Here is a 22777-nt window from a genome sequence, read left to right as displayed (position 1 = left end):
AAAGATTCTAGCTGCCAGAGACCTGAAGAAAAAGAACCTGAAAGAGTAAAATCACAAGTTTCTGATTAGAAAGAGAAGGATGAAAAGTTTGGAGACTGAAAGTCCAAGATTAAAGTGCCAGCACGGAGGAGAAGAGACGCAAAACTGTATCCAAGGACCCAACTGAGAAAAAAATAGATCAAATCAAAATAGTTGTGTCCTCCAAGACCCATCCTCCAAGGTGCATTCAATGCAGGCAGTACCTGGATGACAATGAACTAGGATATGAAAAGCATCCTCCTGATGCAGTGGATGAGATACAGTTGTTAATAAATGGGAGAATGTCTATCTTCGAAGCCAATGAATCTGGCTTTGAGAGGCTCTTCCCCAACCAAACTGACATGCTTCAGCAAGTACTGTAAACGTGGTCACCTGTGCCCGATCGACACCAGCCTAATTAAGAAGAATGTCAAACTCTTCTTTTCTGATTCAGCAAAATCAATATAAAATGATGACCGATCTCTTGAAAGTGGTGTTAATGGCAAAATTCTTGGCCCCATAAATGAATGGTGGATCACTGGCTTTGACAGAGGTGAAAAGGCTCTCATGAGCTTCAGCACCTCATTTGTCAAATATATTATGATGGATCCCAAAGCAGAGAATGCACTGATGTTCAGCATGATGCAGGAGAAGATCTACACAAGTAAGGTAGTAGTTTGAGTTCCTGCAGAACAACCCTGACTCAGCCTCTGAAGACCGGATCAATAAGACTGAGGTTACTGTTTCTCCTCTGTGCTCATCCTAAGTCAATTCACTGCCCAGTTTGTGGTGGAACAAGTAGAGAATTATGATGAGACTGGGGATAGGGACAAGCAGCCCATCTTCCTGACCCACTACATGAGGGACCTGATGGCAGGGGTCATCCTGGGAAAAAGGCAAGCTGAAAGATGTCAGACCATTGGGCATTCTGCCAAGAAGGACAAAGGCCCCACTAAAGCCACCACTACCAAGCTGCTCTACCAGATCTTTGACACTTTCTCCGCAGAGCAAATTGAAAAGGATGACAAAGACAAGAAGAATGCTTTTAAACGCCGACTGTGTGGCATTTGCAAGATTTGTCAACAGCCTGAATGTGGAAAGTGGAAAGTGTAAAGCCTGTAAGGATACAGTTAAATTTGGTGGTAGGGAATGGAGCAAACAGGCTTGCCAAGAGAGGTGTCCCAATATGGTCATGAAGGAGGCAGATAACAACAATATCAATGGCACTATCCCAGAGATGCCATCACTCCAAAAAAATGCATCAAGGGAAAAGAAAGTACAAGAATCTGATCTATTGGGTTGGAGAAGCCATCAAGACTGCTGGGAAGAAGAGTTACTATAAGAAAGTATACATTGCCTCAGAAACCCTGGAAGTGGGGAACTGTGTCTCTTTTATTCCAGATAATTCCTCAAAACCACTGTCATGGCACTGTGGGAGGACAGCGGCAAAGGCAGAGCTTGCATACCCACTGGTTCTGTGTTGGGACACACAACGTCCTCGGGGCCACATCAGACCCCCTGGAGCTGTTCCTGGTAGACAAATGTGAGGACATGCAGCTTTTCATACACTCACAGCAAAGTGAAGGTCTATAAAGTTCTGTCATAAAACTGGGCCTTGGAGGGAGGCATGGATTCTGAGGCCCTGATGGCAGAGGATGATGGGAAGTCCTATCTCTACCAGCTGTGGTATGATCAAAACGATGCGAGATTTGAGTCCCCTCCAAAAACTCAGCCGACGGAGGAAAAGTATAAACTGTGCACAAGCTATGTTCATCTGACTGGAATGAGGTAAAAAGAAATTCCCAGGATCACAGAGCAGCTCGAGGATCTGGATGGCCGGGTTCTCTACAGCTCAGCCACCAAGAATGGCATCCAGTATCGAGTGGGCGATGGTGTATACCTCCTCCCTAAGGCCTTCACGTTGGACATCAAGCTGTCCAGTCCTATAACACACCCACAGAAGGAGCCTATCAGTGAAGATCTGAATCCAGAACACTACCAGAAATGCTCCAACTACATCAAAGGCAGCAACCTGGATGCCTGTGAACCATACCAAACTGGCTGCATAAGAGATCCTCTGTATCAAGAAGAGTGATGGCAGCCCTATGAGACAGACACCAAGATCAGTCAACAAGTTCTACAGGTTGGCAAAGGCCTCTGCTCTTCCAGGAGGCAGCAGACTCTTCCAGAAAACTGTGCCTGAAATGGGGTTGTAACATAGCACACACGGTGGTGTTTTAAGAGTTAGGTAGAGGTAGCTGTTTTCCCAGGTGTTTCTGATTATCTGTGGGTACTGACAATGACTATAACAATGTCATAGTCATTGCTTTTAGACCTCTATTTTAAAGTTGCAGAGTTGCAGAATTCTCCAAAAGAAATCCATGAGCGGAAGTCCAGGGTGTGACAAAAGCAGGGGTGGAGTGTTGTGGGCTCTGCCTGAGGCACCCCCAGAGATCCTTGAGTTCTGTTTACGACTGTCCACATTCTGCTCCTTCCCAGGAGTCCCTCCCCACTCCCGATCCTCCTGCTCTTCATGGGCACCCCCCTTCCTCCCTTTTTCTAGGGTTTCTCTCTGTCCACACTATTCCCAAGGTCTTGGCTTCACTCGGTCTTTTTCTGGGATCCTAACAGTAGTTAGGAGCTAACCTGAAACTAATCCATACAGATAGGTATAAAGTTGCTTCACTTCTTAGCTATTGCACATCAAAGATTTTCTAAAGAAAAAAAGAAAAAATAAACATTATTTTTTAAGCTACACAAAGTAACTTAGTGTGTAAGCCCTAAAATATCTTGTACAATCTCAATATTCCCATAAGCAGTATTCCTCAAGTTAGGAGTCAGATTGGGGTTTAGGGCCTTAGACCCTGGCACTCATAGCTCCTCCACAGCTACCCTTTTTCTCAGTCATGGAATATACCCACAAGGACTGCTAAGTGGCAGCCAAATGGAAAATGCTGCACTACTTTATTAATAGCTGGGCAAGTCTTTCATACTATCCCATGTAGGCCTGGTAGTCAGTGGCAGAATGGAGGCTTAGGGGTAGACACCTGAATGAGGCCTCCTACTTCCCCCTGGCCTACTGAGAAGACCACCTGACTGCCCACACACCTGGAAAGGTGGCAACAGAGAAGGCAGAGGATGGGCCTCCCCAGGGATGCTGACCATACGGGAACATGAAGCACAACTGAGGGTAGGCCCTCCTGCCATACCAACTGCACAGAAGCAAGGAACTGGAGGGAACAAAACATGCAGTTGGCCTGTTAAGGTGTAGTGACCCTGACTCATGGTGAGGAAAGGACACAGAAGTTCTCCCTCCATAGGTAGGTGTAGCTTCAGGTCCTGGGTGAAGAAAATATTTGTGCATGGCAACCTGCTGATGCCAGGGGTTCTACAGCTCCAGCAGTAAGGTCCAAGATAAGAAATTCTCTGCCTTTGAGGCTTATCTCCCTCCTTGCTTCTACATGTTGAAGGAGTAGGAATTTTTGAGTTCTCCGCAAGCAATATTCCAACACACCAACCACCCCTTCTTCTGATGCCCAATTTTCCCTAAGCTACAGGAGAGCCAAGAGCAGTGACTATTCCAAGACGAAAATCTCACGACAACCTCAACATGCTCTACTTCTCTATAACACCACTGGGCCACAAGGATCTTGCCCAGAATCAAGTGAGGGTCCCCAATTTTTCCCCAGCTTACTAACACCATGTATAAAGTATTAGCAATGTCATGAATGGAAGTGGATGACAAGATAATAGAAATTAGACTTAGCAAAGTGGGTATCTATAAAGAAATATTAAGCCAAATCTTGAAACAAAAAAACAAAAATTATTCATGGGTTTTGGTGAAATCTGTCATGAAAATTATACTGATTGTTGTTTTATTATTATTAACAGCATTAGGACAGTCCTGCTCTTTTGACAACTCCAGGAACAATTTGGAATACTAGCTGACTAAATCTGAACCTGTCTGGTTAATTCATTACCTGATATGATGAACAGTGATAACAGTGAGTTTAAACAGATATTTACAGTTAACATGTCAATATCAAATAGCTATAGAGATTACAGCATTTTTATCCATAAAATATATTAGTATTTCCTATGTTAAATAACTATGCTAATTTATGTGTTTATGAATAGAATCATATGATGTTTGGGCATTGTTTAAAACTAGTTCTGGAGAGGTGGGAGTGGGGAATGAAGGGATCATAAATAAAACTAGATTGCCTGTATGTTTATACTTTTTTAGGTGGGGTGATAAATATATGGGGTTTCATTATACTGCTCTGTCTACTATTATATACGTTTAAACTTTTCCATAATAAAAAGCTTTTTAACAGAAAAAGTCACTATCAATATGTAGAATGTAATAAGATACATATATCTTTAAATCTTGTGTTATATATATCATATATGTTACACAAGTTACAATAAGTTACAAGCTACTCTTCTTTAACAAGCTGCTAAATAATTTCCTTTTTAACATCTGTTCATTTCTCTTAGCCCCACTCTACTACTGTGAACTATAATCACTAGTACTGGGATATCAGAAACTGTATAAATGAATATATATATATATATACACACACATATAGAGAGAGATTTTTTTAAAAGAAAATACATTTATACTCTCAAATTTCCATTTTTATTAAATAATTGCCCTTTTCATCTTTGATAATTATCACAATGCATAATGTTTAGAGATTAACAGAGTTAAACATCTGTAATTTGCACTAAGTAATCTATTTTCTATATTCAACTAGAAATGACAAAGAACAATGTACTTATAATAAATGTAGTAAGTAAAACTATTTACAGTTGCAAGATATAACAGACAATAAGATTTATATGAAAAGCAAAATGAGCGTTTTCAAACTATTATACTAATAGATGCTACAATGGGCAGTTTAAGAATAAGACATAATAATTTAGATTAGAGTAAGAAAGACTAGATCTCAGTTTAGCATAATTTCTGAAATCCACCAGTTTGGGGTTTTTTTAATGTTTACCACACGTCTAACTCTGAGAGAAGATAAACTCTGAAACTTTGGCTGAGGAGGGTAGTAATATCTCAAAGCAGAAACTTATATTCCTGCTTATTTAAGATTCTCTTTCATTAGAAATGGAAGCCAGTTAATCCATCTGTAAAGGCTTCCTTTGTTGGCACTGTGGGGAATAGGACGCACCCCTCAGGTGGTTGTCCTTTCTCATGTTATTCTCTGTATCAGTTGTGTTTTCTCCTCCTGCCCTCCCCACCTCTCCTTGGGTTCCTCAATCCTTCCCAGGTCCAGCTTGAGACCCACCTCCTTCTCAGATCTTGGCAACCATAAAGCTGTTTTCCTTCCCTGATATCCTTTGGCTCTTAGTATCTTTATCGCAATCTTAGGACATGCTGTTTCGACTGCTAGTTTTTCAAGTATATGTTTGTAAACTCCTTGAAGGCAGAACAATCCTTGAATCCACCCTTCTGTCTGTTAGAGATGCTCAATAGATATGTGTTGTCTGATACCAAAGTTTACCCTCACAAGTGTCCAAATAGTTTATATTAGCCTTTATAAAAAATTAATTAATTTATTTTATTTTTGGCTGCGTTGTGTCTTCGTTGCTGCACATGGGCTTTCTCTAGTTGCAGTAAGTGGGGGCTACTCTTCATTGCAGTGTGCGGGCTTCTCACTGCAGTGGCTTCTCTTGTTGCAGAGCACAGGCTCTAGGTATGCGGGCTCAGTAGCGTGGCTCGCAGACTCTAGAGCGCAGGCTTAGTAGTTGTGGCGCGTGGGCTTAGTTGCCCCGTGGCGTGTGGGATCTTCCCAGACCAGGGCTCGAACCCATGTCCCCTGCATTGGCAGGCAGATTCTCAACCACTGCGCCACCAGGGAAGCCCTATATCAGCCCTTTTGAGTGAAATTTTTCCAAAACATTTCTATACTCCTCTTTTTTACTATATAATCACAAATCTAATCCTAATAACTCAGAATAGTCATTATGAGCATTATTTTTATTAATAACATTAATTAATAAAACCTATTAATTAGTAAAATTAATAACTAAGTTAATAATAAATTATTAACTAAGTTGTGAGGCAGTAGTTTCCCTCTCTCCCTCTCTCCAGTTATTCCTGCAGTCACCAACCCTGCCTCTATCAGTCTTCTATTTTTCCATGTCTGGTTCTATGATTTGAAAAACAAAAAAATCTCATTATTCTTAACAAGACTGCTGGGATTATTTATAAAATCAGTGAAAACCCAGGGAGATATGTGTGGGGTTTAAAGCTTAACCTTTATCATTCCTTTAGCAGCAGAGGCCTTTTTTCTCATCCAGGCCCCCAACTGAAATTCCTAGTAAACGTAATTATAGTATAATTCTTCAAAATGTACACCTAATGTCTAAGTTACCCAAACATCTCTCTCTTAAAATAAGAAATGAATGCTGAGTCTTTATATGATACTCCAGAAACAATAAAAGTCTTGTAACAATAATTCATTTGCTAATATGCAGAAAACTTCCATTTAAAAACTGTACTGTAGAGACACAAAAATAATCTGCAAACTACTGACAATTGTCTGCTTTTCCTCAGGGCTCTAATATTTATTCATTATTTTTAAATGTTAATTTTTAATTTTCTTTTCTTTTTTAATTATGGTTTATTACAGGGTATTGAATATAGTTCCCTGTGCTATACAATAGGACCTTGTCATTTATCCATTCTCTATATAATAGTTTGCATCTGCTAGTCCCAAACTCCCAATCCATCCCTCTCCAAAATGTTACTCTTTAAAATACTAGGGGCAACACAAGTTATAGTATTTCTAGGGCATCAAGCCACTGAAACAGAACTGGAATGGAACTGGACCCCTCCAAAGGAAAAAACAAAACAAACAAACAAAAAACATATTATTTAAAGGTTTTCATTCTCTAATGTATTTAGATACACAGGTCTATTTTTGTAATGATATTTTGATCTAAAATTATTACGAATCTTTAAGAATGCCAGTTAATAGGGTGAATAATACCTGAATTTAGAAGCCAATAAAATCACAGTATATTCTTCTAAGAAGAAAAAAAAATGCATTTTAAGATACATTAACTGTCTTCAAACATCTTGGACTGTCATTGTTTATTAAATGCTACCACAGTGCCCTCAGGTTTTTGTTTTTTTTAACATTTTTCCATCTATTTTCTTTGAGAAGAATTCAGAGAGAGACTAACAACTTTCACCTATATCATAGCTGACATTTTTTAAAGTACTTTCATGTGCATTATTTCATCTGATTCTTCAACAGTTTCACTAGACTACAGCTTCTTGAGGGCAAGGCCATTTTTCATATTCTGCAAGTGCTTTGCAGAGAGCAGGCCAATTTTTCCCTTATGGTTAAAGCTAGGGTTTGCCTCCCTAGTTCTGCTCTCTGGAGCATCACAAAGTTCAGTCCCTCTGCTAGTTGAAACCAGCTGGCACACCCGCTTCTCCCCTACCATCATGTCCTCTTTATTCCTAATTACATATTGCTAAGTATTCTTAAACTCAATACACCATATACAGTCTCAGTAACATACCTATTCTGAATAATATACCAGTAAATGCTGGCTATATCTGTATATTCTTTAGTCAATCATATCCGTTGTTGACAAATATTGAGCTATATAAAAACCCTAAATATTTCCTCTCTGGAATGCGATTAAACCAGAATGCTCTTATTCTATCACTTAAACCCAGGGATAGACCATTTGTCTTCTCTGAAGTTTCAAGGTCTTTTTAGAAAGAAATTATAAGTATATAAGGCATTTAATAATAAAGAAGAAAAGCTATATCCTCCTTATTTTATTATTAAATAACATTTTTATCCCTTTCTCCATTTCTATCAATAAAATTCTGTTCTATAGGCCTGCTGTTAATATAACTAATAAAATTTCACAACCTGACCTTAAAAATAAAAGTCTTCATAATTAACCAAAGGAGTCTGAGAAAGAAATGAAAGAGATGTCTCTTCTTGCAGCTTTGAAAAGAGAAATAAATTCTGCATCGTAAGCTGCTTTTAAAAACCTGATTTGATAAAGTATTAAATTAAGAATCTTTCCAAGAATATCATTTTGCTCTCCTCAGCAATATGGAGACATGTAAATACTCACAAGTGTTACTAAAACGTCTTCTGATCTTTGTTAAAAAGAAATCCATTCTCCGTTAATACAAATGTTATTTAAACCAAAAGGTCTTGTGAAACTCCAAAGACTCCAGAGAAAGTGTTGCCTGCTGAACAATATCCCCAGGATGGGTCACCTTTTTCACCTGATCATTGACAATCTCTTCCAAAATCAGACCTTTTGTCAAGATTCACATGGAATATAAATTTCCTCATACTCAGTGCCTGTTATGGAAGGTCCATCCATATATCTCTTTTCCAGACTTCCTTATTACCAATCCTACAACCTCATTCTTTCAAAGTCCCTCATCATCTGACCAAATCATTAATTAATTACTACCTATTAATCAATGTAGATTTGTATCTCAGATCATTTCATTCCTATCAGAGGACTCGCAGTGATATAATGCTTGAAGTTCTGTACTCTGACAAGATTTCCCGAGTCTACCTCTACCAACTGCCAGAATATCATGCAGAGCATTATAACCAAGCTGAAATTCTCTTCCTCCTCTATGAACTGATCACAGGGAATCTCCCCAAGGGGTGGAAGTGCAGTAGGAGTCTGAGTCAACTGCTCAGGCAATTTACTGTGCCTTCAGGATTTGCTTGGGTCTAGTCCTATATACATCACTTCCTTTAGGAAGGCTATCCTCCTGGGTACATCCAGCCTTATAATTTTGTGGATCCAGTAACACCCAGTTCATGGTGAGAAACTCAGATAGCATGATCACCTAGTGATCACCATGGTCACCACGGTCAGGCATTTTTAATCATAACCAGGACTGAAGAGAGTATAACTTGGCTCTAGAACTCTAGGTTCTCCACCATGATTCTACCATTGGAGTTGCCACAGGCTCCATACAGTGTCCTGCTATGGTCCCTTACAAGCCATTCAGTCCACAAAAGGAAAGCATCAGAGTTGTTTTCATAGCAGACGAGACCAGCTGAACTTCTTTTGCTCTAGGTTCTACTCAAAGAGGGCAGTTTTTTAGGTCATACTATAAACAGGTGAGAGCTACCCAAAGATGGTGTTGCCCACACTGGATGCCTACTCATTAGCCATTCCTCTCTTCTCCCTTACAAACAGAACCCCAATTTTATTCAGGAAACAGGCAATAATGAGCTCAGGCAAGGTGGGACTCTCCCTCACCTCCAGAAGTTAAACTATGACTGGTCTAATCCCATTCCTCTTTGCTAGTGACTGACTTGGGGTAGACATACAACTTCATTCTGGTGAATGAGACATAAGGGGAAGTCTTCTGGGGGAGTGATTTCCCTTTTGATTTTAAAAAAGAGGAGGGGTAGGGTAAAGAAAAGACCCTTTCCATGTGGAGAAAAGGGAACCCTCCTACACTGTTGGTGGGAATGTAAATTGGTGCAGCCACTATGGAAAACAGTACGGAGGTTCCTCAGAAAACTAAAAAAAGAACTACCATGTGACCCAGCAATCCCCCTCCTGGGCATATGTCCGGAGAAATCTCTAATTTGAAAGGATACATGTATCCCTATGTTCACAGCAGCACTATTTACAATAGTCAAGACATGAAACAACCTAAATGTCCATCAAGATGAATGGATAAAAAAGATATGGTACATATATACAACAGAGTACTACTTAGCCATAAAAAAGAATGAAATAATGCCATTTGCAGCAACACGGGTGGACCTAGAGATTATCATATTAAGTGAAGTAAGTCAGAAAGAGAAAGACAAATACCATATGATATCACTTATGTGTGGAATCTAAAATATGACACAAATGAACTTATTTTTGAAACAGAAACATACAGACATAGAAAACAAACTTATGGTTACCAAAGGGGAAAGGGTGTGGGGAAGAGATAAGGTAGGAGTTTGAAATAGCAGATACAAACTACTATATGTAAAATAATCAACAAGGACCTACTGTATAGCACAGGGAACTATATTCAATATCCTGTAATAAACCATAATGGAAAAGAATACGAAAAATAATATGTATATACATGTATAACTGAATCACTTTGCTGTATACCAGAAACTAACACAACATTGTAAATCAACTATACTACAATTTTTATTTTTATTTATTTATTTATTTAGGCCATGCCACGCAGCTTGCAGGATCTTAGTTCCCCAACCAGGGATGGAACCCTTGCCCCCTGAAGTGGAAGCACGGAGTCCTAACCACTGGACTGCCAGGGAATTCCCTATACTTCAATTTTTTAAAAAGAAAACAAAGGGGGGGGGTGGTGTGGGGAGAAAAGACCCTTTCCTTCCTGCCTTTGGATACTGTAATGTAAGGACATGACAGTCTGGAGCTGCAGCAGCCATCTTGCAACCATGATGGGAAAGACGAGGATGGCAGAGAAGTTGCACTGGAGCCTTGTCATCATTGAGCAGCAGAATTTACCGTTCTCTTTCATTAAAATGTCCGGCACTTTCAGAAGCAACCATCTACCCCCGCACAGGCTTTGAATGACTTGTGTACTTTAACACCCTTCTACAGCAAAAATCTTGTGGTCCCTAAGGTTTTGCCTTTAATACTTTCTTACTTATTTCCAGGGAATCAGAGTTGATTTTCTATTAACTGTTCCACCCCTGCATACCTAGAGATAATTTACTCCTTAAGATCAACTGGATTTTCACTGCTTTCAGCCTCAACAGGTCAGATAATTAATCCCAGACTGACCCATTTCCCTGATGGTCTGTTTTCTTGCAAAATTCCTGATACTGCTTTTGATTGACTTCATTGCAAGTCACAGAAATCAATTCTGGCTAATTTATAATGATAAGGAATTTATTATTGGGCAAGTCCTAGAACTATCAAGAGGACTAGAAAACACTTTCAGAGATTTATAGCTTGAAATTATGTCCAAACTCAAGCAGCAGAACTGATCTGGTCACCATTTTCCTTGCCCTCGGGTTCAAGATGCTGCAGACTGAACCATCAATTCCACCCCTGGACAGAGGACACCGCCACTGGCTTGACTGCCATTACTGCCACAGGAAATTAAGTCTGCAGTAGAGAAGGAGTGAGGGGCTTGCTTCTTCTTCCTTCTGTGTTCCACCTCCTCCCACCACTTGCTAGCTACTGCTTCAAGTCCCCTCAATTGTCCAGCCTGGAAAAGAGGAGAAATTTAGAGGAAAAGACTACATTTTATACAACAAATACTGTTGCAATCTGATATTGGTGTCCTTTGGGTGCAGCATCTTTTAGATACTGAATTCATTCTTGAGTGTGGAATTTCTGTGGGTTTCACAAAGAATCCTCTGACCCAGTAGGGATCTCCTACCTGCAACTCCTTCATAGGGATGATTCTTTCTACAACTGGCCAACTAAGACTCTGCCTTCAACGCCTTGCTTCCACAAGGGTCACCTTACCTCTCCAGGTGGATCTCTGTGATAAAGTTCCTTTTAAAATAATCTACAATTGTATTCCTTTGCAGTTTCCACCTTTGGTCTGTGGGAAACACACTTGCATCCTTGTCCCCACTAAACTCTGCTCTACTTCATTCTGCCACCAGACAGGCTGTTATCTAGCCAGCCTCTAGCCTTAAATTTTTTCAATTTATTTCAGATAACAGACCTTGCATCTTCCACATTTCAGAGAAAATACTTCAAGCTTTTTGAGTGTTTTTCTTCTCTTGGTTTCAGATGAGGGGGAAGTGCTCCCAACATACTTAAGAGGAAGTAGGAGGGGCATATACAGCACACTGACAACTCTCTCCAAAGAAATTCTCTCCAAACCATTTCTGCCCTTCCCCATGGATTCTTTGCCCTCCCTTATATAGCCGAGAGATAGGAGATGAGCTAATGCTGACAGAAGAAATTTTGTGTCTCTTAGCATGTCCTACATAAGGTACTCTAGTACCTTGCTTTAGAATGTGAGGGTGATTTTGGCACCTATATTGCTTGGCCTTGGAGTTTTTAGCCAAAACTGAGACAAAATGAAAAGTTCCATTTTAATTTCCTGTTACATTTAATCATGAAACTGTCCCTTGTACATGCATACCTCAGAGATATTGCAGGTTTGGTTCCAGACCACTGCAATAAACTGAATGTAGCAATAAAGTGAGTCACATGAATTTTTTTTTTGGTTTCCCAGTGCATATAAAAGTTATGTTTATACTACACTGTAGTCTATTAAGTGTACAATAGCATTATATGTCTAAAAAAAAGTACATACCTAACTTTATCACTAAAAACTGCTAACCATCAACTGACAACACAAGGTTGCCACAAACCTTCAATTTTTAAAAATTCAGTATCTGTGAAATGCAATAAAGTGAAGCACAATAAAATGAGGTATGCCTGTACTTCTCCAGCCTGTCAGGTTTTCCAGGGTCTCCATAGTTCCAATCAGGAAAACATATGTTCAGGTTACTTACAATAATGGATAACTTATATTACCTACAAAAAACATAAAGAAAGTTTACTTCTTTGGGATCGTAGCACCACCCAAAGAGTCTCTGACCCCCTAATTCTGTGATATGTGTTCGTCTTGAAAAGTAACAGGAAAAACTGCACAACACAATTCAGATTTGCAGCTGCAAATTAGGTGTCCATCTACTTTGTATGCTATGTGTATGTGTGTTTTCCCAAGAGAAAGGGTTTGATGGGTAGATTTCGAGCCTCAGTATTTAACAGAATTAGTACCAACCACTTCTGGCTCCCTCGTGTTCAACCCATCTGTGGCAGTTCAGTTTCCTGTTCCAATTCAGAGGGGCCATAGCAAGGGCTATCTCTACCTCTCTAATGGAATATGTACCCAAGCAATGTCAACTGAAGCTGGTAAAACAAAAAACAAAAAAGTTCCCCTCAAAATGTAGCAGACATTTATGGCTTCATGAACTCTTCCTTCAATTCATTCAATACTTATTTTATTTCTTGTGAGCTCTATGAAATATGCTTCAACTTTTTGAAGTCTGTTTGACTATGTCTAGCGTACACTTACTTGCATGTTACAAAGTCTAAAATGACAGGTCATTTTCACCTAATAAGCCCTGCAGTTCAAAATGAGCTGAATTAAAAATAAATCTAAATGTTTCAGACATTACATGAAATTCCTAAAAATCTTATATGTTCTGGTATAATGTTATAAGTCATAATTCTAGTTATTACTTTAAAATGTATATCTCAGAAATAAAAATGAATAAATAAAATAAATTTTAAAAATAAGCTGAATTATCTTAAGAGTCAGAATTAAGTACAAGTTAACAGTGTCACTCATTGTTTCCTCTCTTCTATTCGATGAAATGGAGAGCACAGTAGGTCAAGAATTTAACAAAGGGCCTACTTCCAAATGCTGCCAGGAGGTTGAGGTTCCCCAATACTTCTATATTTTGCTGCTATACCCATTTTGTGATCTGTATCTGGAAAGATCACCTGTATCTCCTACCTGCTCAGGCTATTTCTACTTTAGTCCACACTAGCAAATTCTCTAATGAGAATGAGGGCCTCTGATTTCACCTTGTATCAATTTTTTCTTCTCATAGTAAGTAGATGAGACTTACACATTTACTTGTAACTCCTGTCTATTATTTTTTAATACACTTTATTTTTTAGAACAGTTTTAGGTTCACAGCAAAACTGAGTAGAAATACAGAGTTCCCACGTACCTCCTCCTCCCTACCGCACACACACAACCTCTCCCAATATCAACGTTCCCCACAATACTTGTACATTTGCTACATTGATGAACTACTTTGACACATCATTATCACCCAAACTCCTATGTTAAGGTTCACTCTTGGTGTTGTACATTCCACAGGTTTTGGCAAATGTATAATATATATCTACCGTGTAGTATCATAACAGCATAGTTTCATTGCCTTAAAAATGCTCTCTGTTCCACCTATTCATCCCTCCCTCCCCACTAACCCCTGGCAATCACTGATTTTTCTACTGTCTCCATAGGTTTCTTTTCCAGAATGTTAAATGTATAGTTGGAATCACACAGTATGTAGCCTCTTCAGATTGGCATCTTTCACTTAGTAATATGCATCTAAGATTCCTCCATGTCTTTTCAGGGTTTAATAGCTCATTCCTTATTACTGCTCAATAATATTACATTGTCTAGCTGAACCACAGTTTATCCATTCACCTACTGAAGGATATCTTAGTTGCTTCCAAGTTTTGGGAATTATGAGTAAAGCTGCTACAAAACTTGTGTGGACATGAGTTTTCAACTTTTGGGTAAATACCAAGGAACAGGATTGCTAGGTCACATGGTAAGAATATGTTTAGTTTTGTAGGAAGTCACCAAACTGTCTTCCAAAGTGGCTGTATCATTACACATTCCCACCAACAATGAATGAGAATACCTGTTACATTTGGTGATGTCAGTGTTTTGGATTTTGGCCATTCTAATAGGTGTGTAGTAGTATCTTATTGTTTTAATTTGCAATTCCCAAATGACATATGATGTTGAATACTTTTTCATATGCTTAGTTGCCATATGCTTCTTTAATGAGCAATATGTTCAGATCTTTCACCCCATTTTTAATTGGGTTTTTTGTTTTCTTATTGTTGAGTTATTTGTATATTTTGGAAAATGGCCCTTTATCAGATATGCCTTGCTAATATTTTCTCCCAATCTGTGGCTTCCCCTATTCTCTTGACACTGTCTTTCACAGAACAGAAATGTTGTTTTATATTAATGAAGTCCAGCTTATCAATTATTCCTTTTATGGATCATGCCTTTGGTATTGTATTTTAAGAGTCATCACCATACCCAAGGTCATCTAGATTTTCTCCTATGTTATCTTCTAGGAGTTTTATAGTTTTGCATTTTACATTCAGGTCTATGATCCATTATGACTTAATTTTTGTGAGGTCTGTGTCTAGATTCATTTTTTTGCATGTGAATGTCCAGTTGTTCCAGTACCATTTTTGAAAAGAGTGTATTTTCTCCATTGTATTTTCTTTGCTATGCTGTCAAAGATCATTGACTTTATTTATGTGGGTCTATGTCTGGGCTCTCTATTCTGTTTCACTGATGTGTCTATTCTTTTGCCAATACCACACTGTCTTATTATAGCTTTATAGTAAGTCTTTAGGTTGGGTGGTGTCAGTCCTCCAACTTTCCTCTTTTCCTTCAATACTGAGTTGACTAATCTGGGTCTTTTACTTCTCTGTACAAACTTTAGAGTCAGTTTGTCAATAACCACAAAAATATCTTGCTGGGATTTTGACTGGAATTGTGTTGAATCTACAGATCAAGAGGGGGAGAAATGACATCTTGACAATATCAAGTCTTCCTAACCAGGGACTTCCCTGGCAGTCCAGTGGTTAAGACTCCACGCTCCCAATGCAGGGGGCCTAGGTTCAATCCCTGGTCAAGGAACTAGATCCTGCACACCGCAACAAAGATCCCGTGTGAAGCAACTAAAGACCTGGCACAGCCAAATAAATAAATAAGTCTTCCTATCCATGATCTGGACTATCTCTCCATTTATTTTGTTCTCGTTTGGTTTCTTTCATCAGAATTTTACAGTTTTTCTTCATAGATCTTGTACATATTTTGTTAAATTTATATCTAAGTATTTCATTTTTCCCATGCTAATGTAAATTGTATTGTTTTTAATTTCAAGTTCCACTTGTTCATTGCTGGTATATAGGAAAGCAACTGACTTTTGTATACCACCTTCTATCCTTCAACCTTGCTATAATTGCTTATTAGTTCCACGAGTTTTTTGTGGATTCTTAGACAGTCATGTCATCTGTGAACAAAGACAGCTTTATTTCTTCCTTGCCAATCAGTATATCTTTTATTATCTGTTCTTGTCTTATTGTGTTAGCTAGGACTTCCAGTATGATATTGAGAGGGAGTGGTGAGAGGGGATAGCCTTGCCTTGTGTCTGATTTTAGTAGGAAAGCTTCTAAATACTTTCTCATCATTCAGTACGTTGTTAGCTGTAGATGTTCTTTACCAAGTTGAGAACTTTCCCCTCTATTCCTAGTTTCCTTAGAGTTGTCATCATGAATGGGTGTTGGATTTTGTCAAATGTTTTTTCTGCATCTATTGATATGATTGTGCGATTTTTCTTCTTTAGCCTGTTAATGAAATGAATTACATTAGTTGATTCTCAAATGTTGAACCAGGCTGCGTACCTGAGATAAATCCCTTGGTTGTGCCATATAACTCTTTTTTTTAATTACTGGATTCAATCTGATAATATTTTGCTGAGAATTTTTACATGTAGGTTCATGATAGATATTGTTCTCTAGTTTTCTTGTAATGGCTTTGCCTGGTTTGGGTATTAGGGTAATGCTGGCTTCACAGAATGAATTAGTAAGTATCTATCTTCCTCTGTGTCTCTCTCTAAATAAAGACTGTAGATAACTGGTACAATTTCTTTCTTAAATAGTTGGTAGAATTCACCAGTGCACCCCTCTGAGCATGGTGCTTTCTGTTTGGGAAGGTTATTAATTATTGATTTGATTTCTCTAATAGATATAAGCCTATCCAAATGGTCTGTTTCTTCTTGTGTGAGGTTTGGACAGATTGTGCCTTTCAAGGAATTGTCCATTCAATCTAGATTATCAAATTTGTAGGCAAAGAGTTATTCATAGTATTACTTTATTATCCTCTGCATGTCCATGGGAATCTATCATGATAGATTCATTTTTCATTTCTGAAATCAGTAATTTGTGTTCCTCCCTTTTTCCTTTTTATTTTAATTTAATTTTATTTTTTGACCATGCTATGCAGCTTGTAGGATCTTAGTTCCCCCACCAGGGATTGAACCTGGGGCCATGGTAGTGAAAGTGCTGAGTCCTAACCACTGGATGGACTGCCAGGGAATTCCCCTTCCCTTTTTTTCTTAATTAGCCTGGTTAAGAGGTTTATCAATTTCATTGATCTTTGCAAAGAACCAGCTTTTGGTTCTGTTGATTTTCTTGACTGACTTCCTGTTTCCAATTTCATTTATTTCTAAATTCTTTTTCTTTCTTTTTTTTTTTTTTTTTTTTTTGGCTGCACCGTGCAACTTGCAGGATCTTAGTTCCCTGATCAGGGACTGAACCTGGGCCGCATCAGTTGAAAGCACCAAATCCTAACCACTGGACCACCAGAGAATTCCCCTCTACTCTAAATTTTATTATTTCTTTTCTTCTGCTTACTTTGGATTTAATGTGATTTTTACTTTCCTAAAATGGAAGGTTAAATGATTAATTTTAGATCTTTCTTCTTTTCCAACATATGCATTCAATGCTATAAATTTTCCCATAAGCACTGCTTTCACTACATTCCACAAATTTTAAGTTGTGTTTTCATTAAGTTCAAAATACTTTTTAATTTCTCTTAAGATTTCTTCTTTGACCCATGTGTTATTTAGAAGTGTGTGGTTTAATCTCATGTATTATCAGATTTTCCAGCTATCTTTAATTCCATTGTGGTCAGAGAGGATACATTGTATGATTTTTATTCTTTTAAATTTGTTAAGGTGTGTTTTATGGCCCAGAAGGTGGTCTATCTTGGTGGATGTTCCATGTGATATTAGGAAGAAAATGTAGTCTGCTGTTGTTGAATGAAACAGTCCATTGATGTAAATTATATCCAGGTGATTGACGGTGCTATTGAGTTCAACCATGTCCTTACTGATTTTCTGCCAGCTGCGTCTATCCATTTCTGACAGAGGGGTGTTGAAGTCTCCAACTGTTATAGTGGATTTACCTATTTCTCCTAAATAGATAGCGTCTCCATGTATTGTGACGCTCTGTTGTTAGACACACACACATTAAGGATTGTTATGTCTCCTTGGATAACTGACCCCTTTATCACTATGCAACGCCTCTCTTTATACCTCATATTTCTTGCTCTGAATCTGCTGTCTGAAATTAATACAGCTACTCTAGCTTTCTTTGGAGTAGTGTTAGCATGTTATGTCTTTCTCCATCCTTTTACTTTTAACCTATGTGTGTCTTTATATTTAAAGTTGGCTTTTTGTATATAACATATATTTGGGACTTGTTTTTCGAATCACACTGACAGTCCTTATCTTTTAATTGGTGCATTTAGACTACTGACATTTAAAGTGATTACTGATATAGGTGGATTACTATCTATCATATTTGTTACTGTTTCCCATTCGTTGTCCTTCTTTGTTACCGTTTTTGTCTTCTCCTTTTCTACCTTCTCTGGTGTTAATGCAGTATATTACATAGAACATGGAATCCCATGTTTCCTTCTTTCTCAGCATATCAGCTATACCTCCTTAAAAAAATTTAGTGGTTGCCCTAGAGTTTGCAATATATATTTACAGCTAATCCAAGTTCACTTTCAAATAGCACTATATGGCTTCATTGGTAGTACTAATACTTTACAATAACAATATAATCCTAATTCCGCCCTCTAATCCCTTGTATCATTGCTGTCATCCACTTCAATTATACATAACTATAATCATCAAATGTTTTTGCTGTTATTATTTTTTTTAATGAGAAGATGGAATTGGAGCTAGGTTATTTTCTACATTATTTTTAACTATTTATTTATTTATTCGGCTGCGTTGGGTCTTAGTTGCGGCACGCGGGATCTTTTGTTGCGGCATGCGGGATCTTTCATTGCGGCATGCGGGCTCCTCATTGCGGCACGCGGGCTCTTCATTGCGATGCACGGGCTTCTTTCTAGTTGTGGCGCACAGGCTCCAGAGTGTGTGGGCTCAGTAGCTGCAGCACACAGGCTCTCCAGTTGTGGCATGCGGGCTCCAGAGCATGCGGGCTCAGTAGTTGAGGCACACAGGCTCTCTAGTTGTGGCACATGGGCTTAGCTGCCCTGCGGCATGTGGGATCTTAGTTCCCTGTCCAGGGATCGAACCCGTGTCCCCTGCATTGGAAGGCGGATTCTTAACCACTGGACCACCAGGGAAGTCCCACTATTATTATTTTGAACAAACTGTTATCTGTTAAATCAATAAAGAAAAATAAAAGTTTTTATTCTACCTTCACTTATTCATTCCCTATTGCCCTTCCTTTCTCTATTTGGATCTGAGTTTCTGACCTGGCTCACTTTCCTTCTCTCTGAAGAACTTCTTTTAACACTTCTTGTAAGACAGGTCTTCTGGCAACAAATTTCCTCAATGTTTCTCTGTCTAAGAAAGTCTTTATCTCTCCTTCACTTTTAAAGGGTAAAGTCACAGGACACAGAATTCTAGATTGGAAGGTTTTTTCCCTCAACACCTATATACTTCACTTCACTATGTTTTTGCATAGGCGATTTCTGAGGAGAAATTGGTTGTAATTCTTATCTTTGCTCCTCTTTTGGTAAGGTGTTTTTTCCCCCTCTGGCTTCTTTCAAGATTTTTTCATCTTTGATTTTCTGTCATTTGAAAATGTTATGCCTAGGTGTAGATTTTTGTTTGTTTATTTTTGTTTTGTTTTTTGGCATTAGCCTCCTTGGTGTTCTCTGAGCTTCTTCGATCTGTGGTTCAGTGTTTGACATTAACTTGAGGAAATTCTCAATCATTATTGCTCTAAATATTGCTTCTGTTTCTTTCTCTTCCTTTTTCTGGCATTCTCATTATGTATATGTTACGCCTTTTGTAGTTATTCCATAGCTCCTACATATTCTTTTCCATTTATTTCAGATTTTTTTTCTGTTTGCTTTTCAGTTTAGTAAGTTTCTACTGACATATCTTCAACCTCATAGATCTTTCCCTCAGCTATGTACAATCTACAAATAAACTCACCGGCACTTCCCTGGTGGCTCAGTGGTTAAGAATCCGCCTGCCAATGTAGGGGACACGGGTTTGATCCCTGGTCTGGGAAGATCCCACCTGCTGCGGAGCAACAAAGCCCTTGCACCACAACTACTGAGCCTGCACTCTGGAGCCCATGAGCCACAACTACTGAGCCCGCGTACTGCAACTACTGAAGCCTGTGCGCCTAGAGCCCGTGTTCCACAAGAGAAGCCACCACAATGAGAAGCCCGTGCACTGGAACAAAGAGTAGCCCCCGCTTGCCGCAACTAGGGAAAAGCCTGTGTGCAGCAACGAAGACCCAATGCAGCCAAAATAAATAAATAAATAATAATTAAAAAAAAAAAAAAAGCCCACCAAAGGCATTCTTCATTTCCATTTCAGTGACTTTAATTTCTAGCATTTCTTTTTGTTTCTTTCTTAGAATTTCCATCTTCCTGCTTACATTATCCATCTGTTCTTACATATTGTCTATTTTTTCCATTAGTGCCCTTAGCATATTAGTCATAGTTGTTTTAAATTTGTGATAATGTCAACATCACTGCAATATCAAAGTCTGGTTCTAATGCTGCTCTGTCTCTTCAAACTGTGTTTTTTGCCTTTTAGTACACCTTGTTATTTTTTGTTGAAAGGCAGATATGATATACTTATTGGGTAAAAAGGTGGTAAATAGGCCTTTAGTAATGTAATGGTAAGGTGTAGGAGAAGGGGAAGGTTTCTGTAGTCTTATGATTAGATCTCAGTCTTTTAGTGATCCTGCGCCCCTGGACTGTGAACTTCACAAATTCTTCTCAATTTTTTTCACCCCCTCAGGTGGTACAGGATGTCTAAAGGGGGCTGCAGTTAGGTATTTCCCTTCTCTAACATCAGTTAAACTCTAATAATCCCTCAGTAGGTCAGGCTCTGGTAAAACAATCTCTTTTGAGGGCAGGCCTTGTTAAGAAAAACAGAATGCTCTGGCATATTTCAAAATGGTTCCCTTTCCCCTTCCCCTGCGAGAAGCATGAGGGGATTCTTCTCTGATCCTGGTAAAGCACCTACAGATAAAAGTCACGGAAGTGTGAGGGCCCACTATGACTGGATTCCTCTGGAGTTTTTAACTCTCAGACTTATCCACACTAAGCCTCCAGCAATTCACCAATTACGCTTCACATTTTCCAACCCCAAAACTGCTTCCCACAGAGATGGGTTTCTGCTCTGGTAACCTGTGATGCTCTGTATCTGTCTCTCCAATTCTGGGATCAGCAGTTCTCCCTGTAATCTCACTTCTCTGATGGATCTGAGAAGAGTCCTGATTTTTCAGCCTGGTGAGCTTTTTACTTGTTAGGATGGAATTATGACTTCCAATCGCCTTAGAAGCCAGACAGGAAACTAGAAGTCCTGTCTATTATTTTTAAGCAAGGTGCCATAAAAATGCAAATGTTTCTTCCCAGAAGATAGACAATTTATCTGTAATAGGGAAAAGAAAATTAACTCTCTGCTAAAGACTCTTTTTTCACTAGAAAAAGGCTGGCTGCATTCCAAGCAGAAGTTCTATCATATACAAAGTCCTGGAATCAAGAAAGAGAACAGCCCTTTTAAGGAACTGCAAGTATTCCCCAAGATTGAAGCAAGACTTGTATGGTGGAATAGCAGAAAACAAGGATGGAGAGATACACGGGAACCAGGTTAAACAAAGCCTGGCTGGCCCAGCTACAGAGTTTGGATTTTAGCCCTCTCTTAACCCTTGAAGATTTTTAAATAGAAGAATGACATTTATTTACTTATAAACCACATCATTCAAAAATCATTAAAGGTGAAAAGAAATGTCACGGATTGATGTTTGTTTTGGAAATTTCACTAAGGAGGCATTAGTTTAGAAGTGCATCAGATTCAGGGGCCTGGTAACAAAGAAATCAGATGGGATGCTTTTTCAGAAACCCTGTAAGAAATAATGAGAGCCTGAACTAAGGCCGCAGCAGTGGGGACAGAGAGGAGGTACAAGATGTAAGAGGTGCTTAGGGTTCGGCAATGGAATGAATGTAGAGGCTGGAGGAGAGGGAGAAGTTGTGATTCCCATTCCCAGATTTCTGGCTGGGCAAATAGGTAGATGGTGATACCACACAAAGACAGAAAAAAGAGTACCTTTAAGGAAAAAGGATGACAGGATGAGTTTGGGACAAGTTGAGTCTGAGATAACTGTGAGATATCCTAATGGAGGCAGAGGTCTAGAAGGCAGTTGTGTGCCCAAGTCTGGAGTTTACTGGGAGCCATCCTGATTCATAATCTAGAAGTGATCCTTATATAAATAGAAGTTAAAAGCCATGGTGTAGGGCTTCCCTGGTGGTGCAGTGGTTGAGAATCTCCCTGCCAATGCAGGGGACACGGGTTCGAGCCCTGGTCTGGGAAGATCCCACATGCCGCGGAGCAACTAAGCCCGTGAGCCACAACTACTGAGCCTGCGCGTCTGGAGCCTGTGCTCCGCAACAAGAGAGGCCGCGACAGTGAGAGGCCCGCGCACCGCGATGAAGAGTGGCCCCCGCTTGCCTCAACTAGAGAAAGCCCTCGCACAGAAACGAAGACCCAACACAGCCAAAAATTAATTAATTAACTAATTAAAAAAAAAAAAAAAGCCATGGTGTAGATGAGTGGGTGGAGTGAAAGGAAAGACTTCGGACAAACTTTTTGGGAGCACTAACCCTTAAGGTATATACTGAGGGAAAGGAGCCATTAAAAAGACTGAGCAGCAAGGAAGAAGAGTGGTCTGTTCAGTACAGCCATTTTAATAAAATTCAGCACCCATAACAGAGTTCAAGAGTAAACTGGCAAATACTTCATCCTCCCTCTCTCTACACTCTGGTCCACTCTTAAAACACATCAAATGCATCCATGTTTCAGAGATTTTTCCCTGCCCCCTTCTCCTCACAAAGTGCTCTCCCCATGTCCTATCGACCACCACCAGAAAT

General features: G+C 39.1%; 1 protein-coding gene and 1 pseudogene across 2 annotated transcripts in view; both read left to right on the top strand.

Annotated features, from left to right (window-relative positions):
- Positions 1 to 13295, top strand: part of LOC309628510 (all-trans-retinol dehydrogenase [NAD(+)] ADH4-like) — a 54896-nt gene extending 41601 nt beyond the window's left edge. The window contains 1 exon segment of the mRNA XM_082391604.1: positions 3910 to 13295. Coding sequence (XP_082247730.1) covers positions 3910 to 3934 — 25 coding nt within the window. The 3' untranslated portion in view covers positions 3935 to 13295.
- LOC309628576 (riboflavin kinase pseudogene) overlaps positions 1 to 22777 on the top strand; it is a 215942-nt pseudogene that overhangs the window by 55889 nt on the left and 137276 nt on the right. The gene's annotated exons all lie outside the window — the stretch shown is intronic.

Source organism: Balaenoptera borealis, assembly GCF_965194805.1.
Source record: "Balaenoptera borealis genome assembly, chromosome: 4".
Classification (NCBI taxonomy): Eukaryota; Metazoa; Chordata; class Mammalia; order Artiodactyla; family Balaenopteridae; genus Balaenoptera; species Balaenoptera borealis.
The sequence above is the reverse complement of the archived record's forward strand: the minus strand, read 5'-3'. Positions and strand labels throughout refer to the sequence as shown.